Source organism: Geotrypetes seraphini, chromosome 1 (genome assembly GCF_902459505.1).
Source record: "Geotrypetes seraphini chromosome 1, aGeoSer1.1, whole genome shotgun sequence".
Lineage (NCBI taxonomy): Eukaryota > Metazoa > Chordata > Amphibia > Gymnophiona > Dermophiidae > Geotrypetes > Geotrypetes seraphini.
In genome coordinates this window covers 27,053,333-27,073,829 of record NC_047084.1, presented here as the reverse complement: position 1 = coordinate 27,073,829, position 20,497 = coordinate 27,053,333, and the positions used below count along the sequence as shown (strand labels likewise).

Sequence of the window (20,497 nt, the reverse complement as noted above, 5' to 3'; positions counted from 1 at the left end):
GATCCTTTTTTGCGTATTATGGATTCTGCTCTGATGCTGTGTATTGTTACTTCTTTACTTCCGAAAGTGGTTTCTGCTTTCCATGTGAATCAGGAAGTCTGGCTTTCTGTTTTTGCTTCCTCTGGTTCTAAGGAGCAGGACCGGGTGTTGTGGTTCTTGGACATACGCAGGCTTTTGTTGCAGTATCTGGAGGTCACCAACGAGTTTCGCCTCTGTTCACCTGTTTGTTCTGGCATGTCCTGCCTCCGTTCACGGAGGAGGGTGTTTATGAACAACTTGAAAAACTGAAGGTGGACAAAGCGATGGGACCAGACGGGATCCATCCCAGGATATTTAGGGAGCTCAGAGAGGTTCTGGTGAGTCCTATTAAAGACTTCTTCAACAAATCTCTGGAGACGGGAGTGATTCCTGGGGATTGGAGGAGAGCGGATGTGGTCCCTATTCATAAAAGTGGTCACAGGGATGAAGCAGGAAACTACAGGCCGGTGAGCCTCACTTCAGTTGTTGGAAAAATAATGGAAGTGTTGCTGAAAGAAAGGATAGTGTACTTCCTTGAATCTAATGGGTTACAGGATTCGAGGCAACATGGCTTTACAAAAGGTAAATCGTGCCAAACGAACCTAACATAGAAATAGACGGCAGATAAGGGCCACGGCCCATCAAGTCTGCCCACTCCAATGACCCTCCCTATCTATCTTTGCGGATAGATCCCACATGTTTGTCCCATTTGGCTTTAAAATCTGGCACGCTTCTGGCCTCAATAACCTGAAGTGGAAGACTATTCCAGCGATCAACCACCCTTTCGGTGAAGAAGAACTTCCTAGTGTCACCGTGCAGTTTCTCGCCCCTGATTTTCCACTGATGTCCCCTTGTTGCCGCGGGACCCTTGAAAAAGAAGATATCCTCTTCCACTTCGATGCGACCCGTGAGGTACTTGAATGTCTCGATCATATCTCCCCTCTCTCTACGTTCCTCGAGTGAGTAGAGCTGCAACTTCCCTAACCGCTCCTCGTACGGGAGCTCCTTGAGTCCCAAGACCATCCTGGTGGCCATTCTCTGGACCGATTCCAGTCTCAGTACATCCTTGCGGTAATGTGGCCTCCAAAATTGCACACAGTACTCCAGGTGCGGTCTCGCCATGGATCTATACAGTGGCATAATGACTTCAGGTCTACGGCTGACGAAGCTCCTGCGTATGCAACCTATGATTTGCCTTGCTTTGGATGAAGCTTGCTCAACTTGATTTGCAGACTTCATGTCTTCCCTGACAATCACCCCTAAGTCTCTTTCTGCTTCAGTTTTTGTCAAGATCTCGCCATTTAGGGTGTAAAGCTTGCATGGATTTCGGCTTCCCAGGTGCATGACTTTGCATTTTTTGGCATTGAAACTGAGTTGCCAGGACCTAGACCAGTGCTCCAGTAGAAGTAGGTCATGCATCATATCATCTGCCATTGAATTATTGTCTGTTGTGCTCTTGTTCACTACATTGCTTAGCTTGGCATCATCGGCGAATAATGTTATTCTTCCTCGGAGCACTTCTGTCAAGTCTCTTATGTAGATGTTGAACAAGATCGGGCCCAGGACGGAGCCCTGTGGCACTCCACTTATCACCTCTGACATTTCGGAGGGGGTGCCATTCACCACTACCCTCTGAAACCTACCTCCAAGCCAGTTCCCAACCCAATTTGTCAATGTGTCGCCCAAACCTAAAGAACCTGATTGAATTTTTTGATTGGGTGACCAGAGAGCTGGATCGAGGACATATGCTAGATGTAATTTACTTGGATTTCAGCAAAGCCTTTGATACAGTTCCTCATAGGAAGCTGTTGAACAAACTTGAAGGGCTGAAGTTAGGACCCAAAGTGGGGAACTAGGTCAGAAACTGGCTGTCGGACAGACGCCAGAGGGTGGTGGTTAATGGAAGTCGCTCGAAGGAAGGAAAGATGAGTAGTGGAGTCCCTCAGGGATCGGTGCTGGGGCCAATCCTGTTCAATATGTTTGTGAGTGACATTGCTGAAGGGTTAGAAGGAAAAGTGTGCCTTTTTGCAGATGATACCAAGATTTGTAACAGAGTAGACATCGAAGAGGGAGTAGAAAATATGAAAAAGGATCTGCAAAAGTTAGAGGAATGGTCTAATGCCTGGCAACTAAAATTCAATGCAAAGAAATGCAGAGTAATGCATTTGGGGATTAATAATAGGAAGGAACCGTATATGCTGGGAGGAGAGAAGCTGATATGCACGGACGGGGAGAGGGACCTTGAGGTGATAGTGTCCGAAGATCTAAAGGCGAAAAAACAGTGTGACAAAAGGCAGTGGCTGCTGCCAGAAGGATGCTGGGCTGTATAAAGAGAGGCGTAGTCAGTAGAAGGAAGAAGGTGTTGATGCCTCTGTACAGGTCATCAGGGCTGCCATCAGAAATTTCTGGGCCCCTTACTGAGCAATCCTATTGGGCCCCCCACGCATCCCTTCCCCCCCCCCCCCGACACCCCCCCTTCTTCCATGGGCCGAATACACACATACTTTTCTGCTAATGCTCCACCTAAGCCAGTCCCGTAAAATCTTCTCACGTCCATTGGGTGATTTGGTATAGAGGAGATATTCATAAAAAGAACATCCGTCAAGATCTTTACTCATAGACTGTGCCATTTGCTTTAAATCATCTTCCATCATTAATCCAAATTGCACAATTCTTTCTCTGTCTTTGTCCTGAATGGCATCTGGCCACATTGCTGGATCCTTCCAGTCAACAAATTTATGAGCAGGCGCGGAGAACGCATTTTTAAACATGAGTTTAAACTATGAGTTTATCCTTGTACTCCTTATGTAATTTTAATCATCTATGGATATGTTTGTATGTTTATTGTTCAAGTGGTTTTATTTATTTCCCCAAATTTATTTTTGTTATACGCATTGAAAATATTTGATATTGCGTTTAAGTCAAAATCTCAATAAACTTGAAACTTGAAACGAGTGCCCGTGAGATTGTGGGAGGGTTAAATACTCAAAACTTAGAAGAATAACAATTTACTTAAAGTTTTTGCTACGCCAGCTTTCTGGTATCTTTACATACAGTGGCGTACGTAGCATATGTAACACCCGGGGCCCATCATTTTTTGGCACCCCCCCATCTGTAAGAAAAACATGATTTTTAGTAACAAACCACACGTCACACATGAGTACCTAGGAAAAGGCAGCATCTTACATATTGCAGTGAGCAGTACATCAATACACCCATTGTAAAACTAAACAAGCCAGACCAATCAATCCTACACCGTCAATCCTAACAGAAAACCATGTCTTTCGAACAAACAGAACACAGAAAACACCTTCGCCTAAACTAAACTAAACTAAACTAAACTTTAGGTTTGTAAACCGCACCATCTCCACAAGCGTAGAGCTCGGCACGGTTTACAGGGTTAGGTTGAAAAGGAGCTACAATGAAGGGTTATAGGAAAGGAGTTAGGAAGATAAAGAGGGACAGGGTACCAAAGAGCAGGAGGTGTTAGATTTTTGAAAAGAGGCAAGTTTTCAGGTGTTTGCGGAAGGATTGGAGGGAGCTTGAAATTCTGAGCGGGGATGTACCTTGCAGTTAATTCATGATAATCTAGCATACATTAGCTTTTTTTTTTTTTTTTTAATATTCTATTTATTGTTTTTAACAACTCATGTAAATCCAAAGACAAAAATGTTTGTATAATTATAAACAGCACTCTAATCCAATCAAAACCAAGGCCTTGTTTCTTATAACTTCAGTTCTATAACAAAAAGAACCAAAGCTGTTTTATCCCCTTCTACCTACTGCCCTACCTCTTCCCTATTACCTCGCCTTCCACCCACTAATCCCCCTTTTAAAGACAGGGAACAAAAGTTCTGGGCCGAGTCTGTAGTTAGTTCAGTATTTGACTCCTAGACAAGGGGAATAAGTTATTCAAATAAATGTTTCCATATGTTCATGAATTCCTTGCATTTCCCATTAGAATAATAAATTCATGATCTTTTCCTAAATTCATGACCTTTTCCTTTTCCTAACAAGCCCTCTCAGAATTTCGCTGTATATTGAAATTTTCGTTGTATATTGTAATTGTCGCTGTATTTTTTTTGTGTTTTTTTTTTGTAATTCGCGACTTTTTCCTAACAGGTCCTCTCGGAAATTTCCTAGCAAACTGTATATTTTATATATTCAGTTAGCAAACTGTACAGCTTACATGTCCGCTTTCTCAAAGTTTCTGTACTCTATATTTCCTCTGACTATCTGCATATTGTAACTCACTGAAATGTCCAGCTCTCTTGAATGTAAACCGCCTAGAAGTCGCAAGATTGTGGCAGTATAGAAGAATAAAGTTATTATTATTATTAATATGCCAATCTCAACTCCCAACACATCTGTATATCACAAGGCTAATCTCTAATCAGTAGCAATCAACCACACTAAAGAAGATTGTAAAGCTCATAGAAGATATAAGAATTTATAGGATTTTCAGATGGCTGTTAAGAGTATATAATTATCAACCATCTCAATTTTTAAAACGTGACTTATAGATGTGATTCGCAGCAATCCCTAAACTCTAAACAGGCTGCTTCAGCCTTGTCCGCCAAGGAATTCCTTCTGCCACATTACTGATGACATCATCAGTAACACGGCAGAGTGAATTCCCCAGCAGAGAAGACCAATGCAGCCTGTTTAGAGTGCAGCCAGCCTGACACTGCTTTGGATGAAGGTATATAGGGCTTGCTCGCGATCGGCGGGGTTCAGATGGGAATGTATGGAATATGTCATCACAAACTAACTCCTCACTCTTTTACAAAACTGTAGTGTGGATTTTAGCCACGGTGGTAACAGCCCTGACGCTCATAGAATTCTGAGCATCAGAGCTGCTACCACCACGGCTGGCACTAAAAAACGCTCCACAGTTTTGTAAAAGGGGGGATAAAATAGAAATACACAGTTTCAACGCTCTAGCTCAGAGGTGCCCAAACTTTTTGAGCTTGTGAGCTACTTTAAAATGACCAAGTCAAAATGATCTACCAACAATAAAATTAAAAAACACAAAGCACATTATACGCTGAGAAAATGTTAATTATCATTCCTATTCTGGGTTTTTTTCAAAGAGGTCAAGGCAGATGACTCTATGCATTGTCACCTCAGTAACAACCATACAAAAATAGACAAATATACCCTCCATCCTTTTTATTAAACCACAATAGCAGTTTTTAGCGCAGGGAGCTGCGCTGAATGCCCAGCGCTGCTCTTGACGCTCATAGGCTCCCTGCGCTAAAAACCACTATTGCGGTTTAGTAAAAGGGGACCATATTGTAAAATATAGACAGCAGATATAAATTCAGAACTGTGCATAGTAAGTGAAGGGAAGTTTTCATCTCTGGGAATTTACCCAGTTAACTATTAAGTTATTTGGGCAAATTCCTTTGAAAACTGTGGTAATACTGCCTCCACTTTGCTAAATTTAAAATAAAATCATTTTTCCTACCTTGTCTGGTGATTTCATGAGTCTCTGGTTGCACTTTCTTCTTCTGACTGTGCATCCAATCTTTCTTCCCTTCTTTCAGCCTGTATGCTTCCTCTCCTCCACACCTCATTCCCTCCCCCAACTTTTTCTTCTTCTCTCCCTGACCTTTCTTTCTTTTTTTCTGTTTCTCTTCTTTCCTTCTGTTTCCCTGCCTGCCCCCTTTCTTTCTTTCTTTCTCCCTGCCGTTTCCCAAGCCACTGCCGCTGCCATCGGGGAACAGGACTCACCAATGGATAACAGGCCCCAAAGCCGACGCCGACGCATGCTCTCCCTGCTTCGGGCCGATCAGTCTTCCTCTCCCCGACGTCAAGTCTGCCGTCGGAGAGGAAGTTCCGCCCAGCCAGGCAGCGATTGGCTGGCCCGAACTTCCTCTCCGACTGCAGAATTGACGTCGGGGAGAGGAAGACTGATCGACCCGATAGATTAGATCGCCAAGACAAAGTGAGTCCTGGGTGATCGACTCACTTTGCCTTGGCGAGCTACTGGCGCCCCTGCCTTAGAACTCTGCCTAGGACCCTGGGGGAGCCCGGGCCCCCTGTCAGCTCCGGGCCCCTGAATGCAGGACTGGTAGTACTGCCCTGATGGCGGCCCTGCAGGTCATTGGTAAGGCCCCACTTGGAGTATTGTGTTCAGTTTTGGAGACCGTATCTGGCGAAGGACATAAGAAGACTTGAGGCGGTCCAGAGGAGGGCGATGAAAATGATGGGAGGCTTGTGCCAGAAGACGTATGAGGAGAGACTGGAAGCCCTGAATATGTATACCCTAGAGCAGGGGTGTCCAATGTCGGTCCTCGAGGGCCGCAATCCAGTCGGGTTTTCAGGATTTCCCCAATGAATATGCATGAGATCTATTAGCATACAATGAAAGCAGTGCATGGAAATAGACCTCATGTATATTCATTGGGGAAATCCTGAAAATCCGACTGGACTGCGGCCCTCGAGGACCGACATTGGACACCCCTGCCCTAGAGGAAAGGAGAAACAGGGGAGATATGATTCAGACGTTCAAATACTTGAAGGGTATTAACGTAGAACAAAATCTTTTCCAAAGAAAGGAAAATGGTAAAACCAGAGGACATAATTTGAGGTTGAGGGGTGGTAGATTCAGGGGCAATTTTAGGAAATTCTACTTTACGGAGAGGGTAGTGGATGCCTGGAATGCGCTCCCGAGAGAGGTGGTGGAGAGTAAAACTGTGACTGAGTTCAAAGAAGCGTGGGATGAACACAGAGGATTTAGAATCAGAAAATAATATTAAATATTGAACTAAGGCCAGTACTGGGAAGACTTGCACGGTCTGTGTCTGTGTATGGCCGTTTGGTGGAGGATGGGCTGGGGAGGGCTTCAGTGGCTGGGAGGATGTAAATGGGCTGGAGTAAGTCTTAACAGAGATTTCGGCAGTTGGAACCCAAGCTCAGTACAGGGTAAAGCTTTGGATTCTTGCCCAGAAATAGCTAACAAGAAAAAATTAAAAAATTTAAATTGAATCAGGTTGGGTAGACTGGATGGACCATTCGGGTCTTTATCTGCCGTCATCTACTATGTTATGTAGGCTGGCTTCTAAGGCTACCATTTCTAGGTGGATTTGGATGGCCATTTCCATGGCTTATGTGGCAGGCAGAAAGAAGCTACCCCTCGCGGTGTTGGCTCATTCAATCAGTGGTGTTTCATCCTCTTGGGCAGAGTTGGCTGTTTCTCTGGATGAGATTTGCAGGGCCACTACCTAGCCCTTCTTGCATACCTTCACCAAGTTTTACAGGATAATATGGCGGCCAAGAATACTGCTTTTGGTGCCTCCTTTTTGGCAGTGGGCTTATCAGTCCTACCCTGAATATTCGGGACTACTCTGTTACGTCTTACTGATCCTGGAATAAGAACGAAAGCTTAGGTTCTTACCTTTACTAATCTTCTTTCTTGTAAATCCATACTTTATTCTGAGAACCCGCCCTATACCTTGCTGATTCGCCAATCGTCTGCCTTCACAATTACTGGTAAGCTAGATTTCTTTTTTCTGACCAGTCTTTATAAGAGTGCCATCAGAATGGGTTTAGCACTTAGTTTGGGGGTGGTGTCCCTGGTTCAGGTGCCCCCTTCTGACAGTGTAGGCTGTGTCTCATGGGCTTCTAATGTTTTATAACCTGTCCTCTGTTTTTCATTATTGCTGTTTTTCATTTGTTGTTATGAGCAGAATTTATTTATTTACTAGGGAGTTTACCTGTTCCCCTCTCTCTTGTTGTTATCCTCAATGGATGGTACTGGCTGCTTTAAGACTGATTGAGGATTAGGCACAGTGATGAGGTAAGAGGGGAAGGGGTTTAAGTCTCTGAAGTTTGAGGCTTCCTACAAAGTCCTGGTGGGTGGAGGGAAATAACCCACTGGTCCTGGAATAAAGTGTGGATTTACAAGAAAGAAGATTAGCAAAGGTAAGAACCTAATGTTTAGTTCATTGAGGGTACAAAAAATTGTTTTTGTGATACAATATGTACATTTGTGTTACTTATTTCTTAATATCTCAGGTTAGTTTTGTCAAAAAGGCAATTATTACTAAATCACCATAAATAAATTTGTGGTAGGCCCACTGTTCTGCAGAGATTTGTAACCAAATCCTCTCGAGCCTCTCCAGTGACATCCTCCTTTTATGTAATAGACAATGGTATGGAAATGACTTGTGTGCATTGGCGTTTAAAGTCATCCATGACAAGCAGCGTGGATCTCTGGTGTTTCTTCGCATCTACTCCGGTACCATGAAGCCTCAGTCAGCTGTACATAACATTAACAGGAATTGCACGTAAGTAAGGGATGGACTGGAGCAGCTTCTAGAGTATAGTTTTTGGGAGATCTATACATTTCAGAAAATAAGAACACAAACCATGTTCATTTTTATTATAGTGAGAGAATGAGCCGTTTGCTATTGCCTTTTGCTGACCAGAACATAGAAATACCTTCACTGACAGAGGGCAATATTGCACTTTCCGTTGGACTAAAACAGGTAATGTTACATGCTTGAATCTTAAAGTTTTTAAATTTTATTTATGTTTTTAGTTCATTTACAAATTTTATTCCTGGAGGAATTCTGTGCAACCGTTATAGCACAAAATTCATATAGAATTCTCAGTGTCCTTAGAACACTCAGAATTCTGTACCGGTATCGGGTCTCTCTTCCCCCCTTCCCTGCAGAGGTCTCACTGCAAGAGGAGGAGAAAATGAACTGCTGGCTTTGACCAGGCTGCTCCTGTGAACCTTGGGGCTGTAGGAAAGCCCACTCAGTTCATAGAAATAGTTCAGTATAAGATGGCAGAGCAGTTTAGTTATAAATTAGCAGAGGAGGAGGAAACATAGAAACATAGAAAAATGACGGCAGATAAGGGCTATAGCCCATCAAGTCTGCCCACTCCACAGACCCACCCCCTAAGTCTGCTCTAGAGCCCCCGCTCCAAGTTACCCATCCTTACATTCACCCTCTCAGGGATACCAAATGGGCATCCCATTTATCCTTAAAATCTGGCACGCTGTTGGCCTCGATCACCTGTATTGGAAGCTTGTTCCAATGTTCATCTACTCTTTCAGTGAAGAAATACTTTCTGGTGTCACCATGAAATTTCCCGCCCCTGAGTTTAAGCGGCTGAGGGTCCTTGGAGAAGGAAAATATCTTCTTCCACTTCGATACGCCCGGTGATATATTTGAACATCTCAATCATGTCTCCCCTCTCTCTGCGTTCCTCGAGAGAGTAGAGCCGCAATTTGTTCAGCCTCTCTTCGTATGAGAGATCCTTGAGCCCCGAGACCATCCTGACTTGATGTGTAGCAGTTCACTTTCTCCTCTTCCTACTCCACTGATCCCTGCAGTGGAGGGGAAGAGAGCTACCAATGTTTGCTAAATGTTCTGTGGGGAGGGTCACAGGGAAAGATGAACAAAGGGATAGAGCAAGGTGAGTATGCAATGGGGAGGATAGAGAGCAGAGCAATAGAGTAGGGTGAGAGTGTGCCTTTGAGACTGGGAAAGATGAGTAGCAAAAGCTGAAAATGTGCTATGGGAATTGAGGGGATGCAGAAAAAGCAGAATATATCATAGAGGTGGGAGAGGCAACAGAAAAGCTGAGATTGTGCTCTTGGGATGGGGGCAGAACAAACAGAATTAGGAGTCTTGCTGTGAGTTAGAGAACTGCAGATGAAACTGGGAAGGCTGGAGCCTGAGGAGGGAAAAGGCAGGGTAGAGTTTCAAACCTTATGATTAAGAAATTCTGTGCAAAAACACTACAGATAAAGCAGAATTTTCAAAAATTGTGCATAGAATTACCCCAAGAGTGATAGTTGATAAACCACATTTAGATAAAGCAGTTGGGACTTTCTTTTTTTTCTATATTTTTTTAAATTTTTCATCAAATTTTTACAAGAAAAATAACTTCTTGTTACAGAAATACATTAAGGTATTATAATATAATCCAAAAATACAATAGTGGAATAATTTTAACTAACTTCCTTAGACCACAAGTAAGAGAGGAGTATAGCCTAAACATTTAAAGAGAGATAAATTAAATTAACGTAAAGGTAATAGGTAAGGCTTAACACTAATTCTCAAATCGCCATTGCTTATTCATCGCACTTGTGCACACTTCATCAAGCTATCTTTTTCAGCTCCAAAAAGGATTTTAACTGATCTGGTGAAAAAAAACAAATACTTAACTTGGGAATACTTTATAATGCATTTACAGGGATATGCCAGAAGAAAAGAGGCACCCAGAGATATTACATCTTGTTTTAAAGATAAAAACTGTTTCCTCCTTTCTTGAGTAATTTTTGTCACATCTGGGTACACCCATATTCTTTTTTTTTTTTAATTCTTTATTCATTTTCAAATTTACAATAAGTGTAACAATATATCCAAACAAATTAACAATAAATATAACACTTACCGTATTTGCCGGCGTATAAGACGACTTTTCAGTACCTTAAAATCCTCCCCAAAGTCGGGGGTCGTCTTATACGCCGGGTACTGTTTACATGCAGTGGCATACCAAGGGGGGGGCGGAGGGGGCGGTGCGCCCCGGGTGCCAGCCCTAAGGGGGTGTTCCCGGCCTTGCCGTTCAGTCCCCCGCCACCCCAGAAGGACCGCTCGCCCCACTGACCTTCCTGCACCACCTGTGAAGCAGCCCGCAGCAGGATCGCGAAGTCAGCGTCAGCGATTCCTGCGCTGCTTCCTGCGCCGCGATCCCGCCCCTTCTCTGACGTCAGAGGAGGGGCGGGACCGTGGCGCAGGAAGCAGCGCAGGGATCGCTGACGCTGACTTCGCGATCCTGCTGCGGCTGCTTCATAGGTGGTGCGGGGAGGCCAGGGGGGCGAGCGGTCCTTCGGGGTGGGTCGGGGCATCAGGCCTTCAGGGTGGGGCGGGTGGGGCAGGCAGGCAGGCTTTCAAGGGGGAGGGGGTGACAGGCAGGCAGGCAGGCCTTCAAGGGGGGACAGGCCTTCAAGGGGGGAAAGGCAGGCAGGCAGGCCTTCAAGGGGGAGACAGGCCTATAAGGGGGGGACAGCCCTACAAGGGGGGGGACAGGCCTTCGGGGGGGTGCAGGCCTTCGGGGGGTGCAGACCTTCAAGGGGGGGACAGGCAGGCAGAAGGTTGTGCAGAAGGTGTGCGGAAGAAGGGGTAGTCTTATACGGCGAGTATATAACAAACTCTATATTTTAACTGTAAAAGTTGGGGGGTCGTCTTATACGCCCAGTCGTCTTATACGCCGGCAAATACGGTAATAATCATCAATGGTACAAATAATATGCTCTTATCTCCCACCCTTCCTACTGGGGTTGCTATCCAACAAATTACATATAATTGGAAAAATTGGAATAGATTAAACTATAATTTCTGGTGGAATTCCTTATGTCATGTTTATAAAATGGAAAGATTTATTGCAATACAGCGCAGTTTTTTCAGGAAATTTCAGGATGTGTGGGAGCCATTTACAAAGTATTGTACCGATTAGATGACATTTTATTTTATTTTTTTCCCCCTTAAATTTACAAGTTTGATTGTGAGGGGGGGCGGGGAGGGTAAATTTATTGTTACACCCATATTCTTTTACCATAAAACAAATTTTTAGAAAATTTAAAATATAATTTCATAAATGCATCCATGTCCTGTTGAAAAACAAAAGATATCAATAATGTTGCTCTCAACGTTGACTCAGAAATAGATTCTTCAAGTATAGTAATAATAATAGTAACAGTTTATATACCGCAGTACCGTTAAGTTCTATGCAGTTTACAAAATATTAATGAACTTGAGAACTTGAGAGAAGTTGAGAGAACTTAGGGGATGGGAAAACAAGAGGGGGATAGTGTAAGAAAATCGTTATAGAGGGGAAAGAGAAATGGGTCAGCTGTCTAGATACTTCAGGAACAGGTGAGTTTTGAGGCGCTTCCTGAATACCTCGTAAGTGGTGGGCGAGAGGAGTTGTTCTAGATCTTTACCCCATAAAGCTGCTTGATGTGAGAGAAGGTGTTCATGGTGTTTTTTTAGTTTGCAACCTCTAACCGGGGGAGAAACGAAGTGCAAGTGGGAGCTTCTCTTGTGTCTGTTGGCTGAGAAGGAGAAGAGGTCAGTTATGTATTTAGGGGCTAGACCGTAAAGAACTTTAAAGCAGAGGCAGGCGAACTTAAACTTCACACGAGCTTCCAATGGCAGCCAGTGTAGCTGTTTGTAGTATGGCATCACATGGTCAAATTTCTTTAGACCAAAGATAAGTCTGACCGCAGTGTTTTGCATTAATTGTAAGCATCGCATATTATTTTGGGAGATTGCTAAATAGGCGATGTTACAGTAGTCGAGTTGACTCAGTACGAGGGATTGTACCAGGATTCTGAATGCAGAGTTGTCAAAATTTTATTTAATAGATTTAAGCTTCCAGAGGGTGAAAAAATCCTTTTTGATTAAGGAGTCCACCTGGTCTTTCATGGTTAGGCATTGGTCAAGAGTTACACCCAGTATTTTAATGGTGGGCTGTATGGGGTAGTTAAGTTTGTTGATGCCTAGTGGTGTTTTGGTGTCAAGCGGGTGTGGTGAAGCGACGAAAAATTTTGTCTTCTCTGTATTGAGCTTGAGCTTGAAGTCATCCAGTGCTCCATCAAGTTTATGGCTTCTGATGCTTTGGGAATGGTTTCCGAGATGGAGTTGGCAAATGGGATGATGATCGTAAAGTCATCAGCGTAACTGAATAATTTTGTCTCCAGCTGGGTTAATTGTACGCCCAGTGAGGTCATGTAGATATTGAAAAGCAATGGGGATAGCAGGGACCCTTGCAGTACACCGGATGGGTTGCTCCAGGTGTTGGAGAGATCATTATTGAAACGTACCTGATAGGTGCGAGATAGAAGGTGCGAGATAGAAGGAAACCAGTTTAGCACTTCACCCCAATACCAATAGCATCTAGGCATTGTAGCATTTTTGCATGGTCTACTAGATCAAAGGCGGAGCTCATGTCGAATTGCATGATCAGGGCATTGAGGCCTTTGCTTAACAATAGATGCAAATTATCTAAGATAGCCACAATTATGGTTTCCGTGCTGAAAAGAGGTCTAAAGCCGGATTGAGTCTCATGTAGGAGTGAGAACTGGTCAAGATATTCCATCATTTGGGAGTGTACCAATCCCTCCATGATTTTTACGATAAGTGGAATGGAAGCATTTGGTCTATAGTTGGATACTAGAGCTGAGGATTCTTTACAATTTTTTAGGATAGGGGTTATTATTATGTGACCGTTATTGGTGAGGAATTTCCCATTTTTCAGGTTATGGGCTAAGTAGTGATAGTTTAAATTCAAGTGGTGCCGCTTTCATGATTTCTGGGGGACATGAGTCCAGGATGCAATATGATTTGGAGTATTTGTTATATAATTTGGTATAGTTATTCCAATCTATGTCTTGAAAGGAACTCCAGATCATATTGGCAAGTGTTTCATTTCCTTGTGTGTTAGCTATTTGGTGATCACTAGGTTCTTTTGTTGAGCAATTGTTTCTTAGGTTTTTAATTTTTGAGTCAAAGTGCAGGGCTAAATCGTTCGCAGAGAGTAATTTAATGTTGTGTGTAGGTAGAGTGTAGCGAGTGGTGTCAAATAAGTTCGTAATCAGATTGAACAGCTCTTTTGTATTGACTCCTTGTGAACTATTGCAGGATGAATTGATTTTAGTAGAGTAGAATGTTTTGCGTTTGTCTTTTATCAGTTGTTTGTAGGTTTTTATATTAGCTCTCCAATTGTTACGGTCTGATAATTCTCCTGTTTTTTTTTCCATATTCTTTCTAGTCGTCTAGCTAGTTGTTTCATTTTTAGGAGTTCGATGTCAAACCATTTGTATATTTATTTGCATTGCTTTTGCTATTATGTTTAGGTGCAATTTTATCTAAATTGGGATTATTATCGATGACAAACTATTATATCACGATCATATTAGTAATGTTGTCAAATGCTGTTTTTACCGCTTGCGTTTGATCTGTTCTATGTCCAAGTTTCTGGAACCTAAATCATTAAATATTTTAATACATTCACTTGTCATTGCAAAGCTCGATTATTGCAATTCACTATTTTAAATATCACTCAAAAGGAAAAGAAACATTTACAAATAATTCAAAATACCGCTGTTAAAATCATCCACAACGGAAAATAATTTGATCACGTAACTCCCTTTTTGATTGATTCGCATTGGCTCCCCGTTAATCACCGTATAACAATTAAAATCCTGCTTCTAGTGTTTAAAACACTGTCCACAAACGAACCTCATTTTATAAACTGGATGCTCATTCCATATAATACGTCACGCACTCTCCGTTCCACAGCTCAAAGGCTGTTAGCGTTCCCTTCTTTATTTTATTTTATTTTTTTAATTCTTTATTCCTTTTTAATCATTCAACAAGTGTACAAGAAAAATCATACATAGGCTCAAAAACAACACTTGATAATCCATCAAGATAATAACAATTGTATATATATATATATATATATAAACCCATAACCCACCCTCCCTCCCAACACTATTCTTCTTAATTCATTTTACCCTCTCTTCAATTGTACAATCTCTCCCCCACCCCTCCTTAATAATTTATCTTCAAAAGAAAAAATGGTGTTTATTCATTACAAAACAATGTTATTGATACTAGATGCCATGACATATATTCAGTAATGGCCCCTCAGACATGGAATACCCTACCACAACATATAAGAGAAGAAAAAGATCTTAATAGATTTAAAAACAACCTGAAAACTTTCCTTTTTAGAGACGCTTTTAATCTTTAAATGACACTTATCCAACGTTCCAAACACCATTTATATATCCAACGTATTAAATACCATTTATATTCTGTAACAAAAATATTAATAAAAATGATTGAACTGAAAAAAAAAAAAAAACACCATTTATATATTAAAAAAAAAAAACATTTTTACCTTTCCTCATGTACCTTCCATTCATGGCTTCTTCTTTTCTTTTTTAAAAATGAAAAACATTAACTTTGTAACTTTCTCCCTTTTTTCCTTATGTTTTCAAGTTTGTCTATATGTCTGTCCGTCTAATCCATTTTAAGTTGTACGTTAAATTATATGTTTATTTTATATTTTATTGTAACTCGCTTAGTAAATTATATATAAGCGATTATCAAATTTAAATAAACTTTAAACTTGAAAATGCAGGTGCTGGTAGTGGTCCAGTGATCCCAGAAATCGACTTCTTCCTTTATCTCTGCTTGAACTTCATATTGTGACCAGTAGTTTTCTGGGTTAATGTGGCCTCTTGTGAGATGTTCTTTTTTTATTATCGGACGTGTTTTATGTTTTCGTTGGGACCAGATTAACTTAAAGTAATAAGTGAAGTGGTCCGACCAGAAGTCATGACACCAGGTGCCTTCAGGTAAGGAGATGACGGGGTCTGGGATTTCCTTTGTGGACATGGCTACTACATCTAGATGATGGCCTTTTTAGTGTGTTTGTGTGGGGGCAGGGAGGTTGTAATTAAGTAGGGATAGGAAGTTTTTGAACTCTTTTGTGTCTGTATTGTCCTCTTCATCTAGGTGTATGTTTATGTCTCCTACGATAATATTGTAGGAGGGTCTAATAGAGTTATGAAGGACAAATTCACAGAAGTCCTCTTTGGCTTTTGACCAGCTTTTTGGTGGGACATAGAATAGTTTGCAAGAAAGGGATTCTTTTAAGTGGATGTTACTGATTTTACAGGCTAAGATTTCTAGTTGGCTGGATGTTTTGGAGTCCAATAGTTCGAACTCGAATCCTTCTTTGAGAACAATTGCTAATCCTCCTCCTTTTTTCCCTCGCGATTTATTGTGAGGATTTTAAAATTGTCAGGAAGGAGATCAGTAATTATTGAATCATCTTCAGACAATAGCCAAGTTTCGGTTAGAAAGAGGCAGGCTATTTGCTTGCTGATGATCCAATCTTTGATTAGAAAGGCCTTGTTCCTGACTGATCTAGTGTTAAGATAAGCACAGGGGATAGGATTGGTAAATGTAGTGGTTCTGATAGGTTTTACTGCCCTTGTTCTTTTTTTGAGGGTTCGTTGGTGTGTTCTTTTGTTTGAGATAACGTTAATGTGATTTATTTTGTCGTCTTGTGGGATAGTAATGTGCGTGGTTGATAAGACAGGGAAATGGGCTGATTGTAGTTGAGGGTAGAGAGTGTGAATCTCTTTTATGCTACCACTTAGCATATAGAGTAGTAATATTAGTTTGCAGTGTAGAGTGTTTCAACTTAGCGCAAGGACTAAGTTAGTTTCCCAGAAATTCTTGGTTTAAGTGAGTAGGGTTGTTAGACGAGTTGGGATGGAATTGAAGATAAATTAAATGGAAATAGGTCTTGAGATGTTTCTATCCGTTACGCGTGCCTCTAGCAGATGCACATGCCACTAACAGTTGTTCATGCCTCTACCAGATTTTTCATGTGTCTAACAGTACAAGCGACTAATAGTACATGCATCTAACAGTACATGCCACTAAGTTTTTCATGCGTCTAACAGTACACATGCTCTAGTAGTTACACATGCTTCTAACAGTTACCCATGCCTCTAGTTACTCATGCTTCTAACAGTTACTCATGCCTCTAGGATAGCAGATACGTTCTTTAAATCAAGTTGTGATGGTTGAGCAAATTGAAGATTTTCCTCTTCCATAGCTCCTGAGATTTTTTTATATTTGATGGAAGATAATATATTTTGTTCAAAGGGGGAATAAGTTCTGAGGAATAACCAAGAGTTTCCATCACACATTTTTTGAACATATCATATGGAAGAATTCCAGGAGGTTTAGGAAAATTCAAAATTCTCACATTCAGTCTGCGGTTATAATTTTCTATATTTTCTAATCTCCTTTGCAAAAAGATACTATCTTTTATTGCTGTATTCTTATAGTCTTTTAATGATTGTAAATCAATTTGCAATTTCTTAAGCGAGTCTTTAGTTTCAACATTCATTTGCTCAATGGTTTTTGTAACACAATCCAACTTGGCTCCAAGAGCCTTTACCTCTTCTGCCGTCTTTGTTGTGGCAACCTCCAATTTCTGCAGCGCCTTAAAGATAACTGACAAGGTGTCCTCATTGGAGGAGAAAGATTCTCCTACGCTGGTCTGCATCGGCAGAAGCTTATCTGCCTCGGAACCTCTTTCTGCGGGAGCGTCGGGTGCAACTTCGGCCTCCCTTCCTTCCACTTCGTGGGCAGCAGCGTCTGCCGGACAAGGAGGCGGGACAACCAGTGCCAGAGAGAGTGAGATCTCCTGCCCCAGCAAGAATGAGTTCTTTCCACTCATTCTCGGAGCGGGGCTTAACTCTCCCAATCTTGAGCGAGTTGCCAGGAAGGACTGCTTCAACATTCGCTGGATCAAGGCAGGTGAGGGTGTTGAAGAGGTAGGCACCCTCACAATGCCTTTTCGTTTCATATGCGGCATAATCGGTAGCAAGAAAATTGTCCAGCAGTGGAAGTGTTCTCAATGCTTCCTGCTTAGTGCCCCAGATGGGACTTGTGTATCGCTTTTTCTTTGGGATTTACACAAAGCGGTTTACATATTTATAAGAGCATAAGAATTGCCACTGCTGGGTCAGACCAGTGGTCCATTGAGCCCAGCAGTCTGCTCACGCGGCGGCCCTTAGGTCAAAGACCAGTGCCCTATCGAGTCTAGCCTTACCAGCGTACGTTCTGGTTCAGCAGGAACTTGTCTAACTTTGTCTTGAATCCCTGGAGGGTGTTTTCCCCTATAACAGCCTTCGGAAGAGCGTTCCAGTTTTCTACCACTCTCTTGGTGAAGAAGAACTTCCTTACATTTGTACGGAATCTATCCCCTTTTAACTTTAGAGATTGCCCTCTCGTTCTCTCTACCTTGGATAGGGTGAACAATCTGTCTTTATCTACTGAGTCTATTCCCTTCATTATCTTGAATGTTTCGATCATGTCCCCTCTCAGTCTCCTCTTTTCAAGGGAGAAGAGGCCCAGTTTTTCTAATATCTCACTGTATGGCAACTCCTCCAGCCCCTTAACCATTTTAGTCGCTCTTCTCTGGACCCTTTCGAGTAGTACCGGGTCCGTCTTCATGTATGGCGACCAATGTTGAACACAGTATTCCAGGTGGGGGCGTACCATGGCCCGGTACAGCAACATGATAACCTTCTCCGATCTGTTTGTGATCCCCTTCTTAATAATTCCTAGCATTCTGTTCGCTCTTTTTGCCGCTGCCGCACATTGTGCGGTCGGCTTCATTGACTTGTCGACTAGTACTCTCATGTCTCTTTCCTGGGGAGTCTCTCCGAGTACTACACCGGACATCCTGGATTTGTGTATAAGATTATACACGAATACAGGATGTCGGGTCAGTACTTCGAGAGACCCCTCAGGAAAGAGACTTGGGAGCACTGGTCGACAAGTCAATGAAGCCATCCGTGCAATGCACGGTGACGGCAAAAAGAGCGAACAGAATGCTAGGAATTATTAAGAAGGGGATCACAAACAGATCGGAGAAGGTTATCATGCTGCTGTACCGGGCCATGGTACGCCCCCACTAGGCAGATACTTACTGTATTTTCACGCATATAATGCGCATATGTGTATAACACGCATACACGTATAGCGCGCGGGTCCAAACCATTTGTGTAAAAAAAATTTTATATAGCACGCACACGCGTATACCGTGCATGCTGCTATAACCTCCTCCCGCCACTCCCGCTTACTCCCTCTTCTGGCCTGCGAACCGGCATCCTCCCCCCCCGCTCGCGTCACCCCCCCCTTCCCCCGCGATCCTACATCCCCCCCCAGCACCGCAAAGACATCGGTCACTTACCCGATTGGGCACCAGCACCAATGCACAGGACATGCCAGTGCCCGAAGATCCTCCCTCGTTAGGCTGGGCTGGGCGGTGCGAGGGAGATCCTCCCTCTTCCCTGTGCCAGGCTGGACTGGGCTTTGAGCATTTGCGCATGCTCAAAGCCTTCTGGTCTCACTCTCTCCGAGATTCTCAGATTCAGAATCTCGGAGAGAGCGAGACCAGAAGGCTTTGAGCATGCGCAAATGCTCAAAGCCCAGTCCAGCCCGGCACAGGGAAGAGGGAGGATCTCCCTCGCACCGCCCAGCCCAGCCCAGCCCAATGAGGGAGGATCTTTGGGCACCGGCACCAATGCACAGGACGTGCCAGTGCCCGATCGGGTAAGCGACTGATGTCTTTGCGGTGCTGGGGGGGATGTAGGATCGCGGGGGAGGGGGGTGACGCGAGCGGGGGGGAGGATGCCGGTTCGCAGGGGGGATGCCGGATCGCACTGAAAAAAAAAATTTGTATAACATGCTCACACATATATCGTGCATGGTTATACTCGGTTTGTAAAATCGTGTATAACGCGCGCGTTATATGCGTGAAAATATGGTACTTTGTACCTGGGTCAATGAAGTGTTAGATGACTTTCCCAGAGTCACAAGGAGCTGCAGTGGGAATTGAATTCACAACCTCAGGATGCTGAGGCAGGTGCCCTAACCACTAGGCCACTCCTCCACTAAAAAGCAACAAAGTATGTACAATAAAAAGCACTTTAATAACAAATATACAAACCACTTCAAAAAGATGACTAAAAAAATTTACTATGTAATTTGCATACCCCACTAGACAAATTGTAACATCCTGGGCTTACCTAATTTTATCTATTTTTACCTGGTAATTAGGGGTGAAATAAAGCCTCAGAATCTGGAGCCATATACCCAATCAGGGTTTCAAAGTGTGATTGCTCACTTCTGCTCCTAGTGAAGTCATAGGCAAAAAACCCTTAATTTTATCTTGATTTTTCTTAATTTTTTTTCTGTTTTTTTTTTCTTTTTTAGTTCAATATAAGTCTAAAGATTAATTTGTTTCTGCCTCAGGAATTATTACAATTTGCACTATCATCAGTGCCACAATGATTTAAAACTGACATCCATAACAGAAATAAAGAGGGGACTTACCTGTTCTGTTGCTTCCCCTCTCTTCTCCACTGCTGCATGAATGCCTCACTGTCCGTTTAAAAATCCTGCACCACTTCTTTGAATTCTTGTCCTGCTCGGGCTCAGTTATGGATTCTGCTGCTGCATTATTGCCTCACTATTGGTTTAAAGAATTCTGCATTCATTCATACAGCGGCGGAAGATCCATAACTGAGCCTGAGCAGGACAAGAATTCAAAGAAGTCATGCCTCTGTCACCCAAGAGAACAATCTCTACATGGTTAGCGGACTGTATCTCCTTCTGCTATGCTTGGGCTGGACTACCGTTGGAAGGTCGTGTCACGGCACTTAAGGTTAGAGCAATGGAGGACATTTGTAAAGCAACCACTGGTCCTCAATACATAATTTCACATCCCATTACTGTACGAAGACTTATTCTAGACAGGATAGTCGGTTCGGCCAAGCAGTACTACAAAATTTATTCTTCCATATTAGCTAGGGAGTCCCATCTGTGAGAATATGCTTGGCCTGGGATAA

The 20,497-nt window shown here is 42.7% G+C and overlaps 1 protein-coding gene across 6 annotated transcripts in view; it reads left to right on the top strand.

Moving 5' to 3' along the window:
- GFM2 (GTP dependent ribosome recycling factor mitochondrial 2) overlaps window positions 1–20,497 on the top strand; it is a 201,894-nt gene that overhangs the window by 98,360 nt on the left and 83,037 nt on the right. For all 6 annotated transcript variants that reach the window (XM_033929287.1, XM_033929289.1, XM_033929285.1 and 3 more), the window contains 2 exons: window positions 8,172–8,312; window positions 8,414–8,513. In XM_033929287.1, coding sequence (XP_033785178.1) covers window positions 8,172–8,312; window positions 8,414–8,513 — 241 coding nt within the window. The remainder of the gene's footprint in view (window positions 1–8,171; window positions 8,313–8,413; window positions 8,514–20,497) is intronic.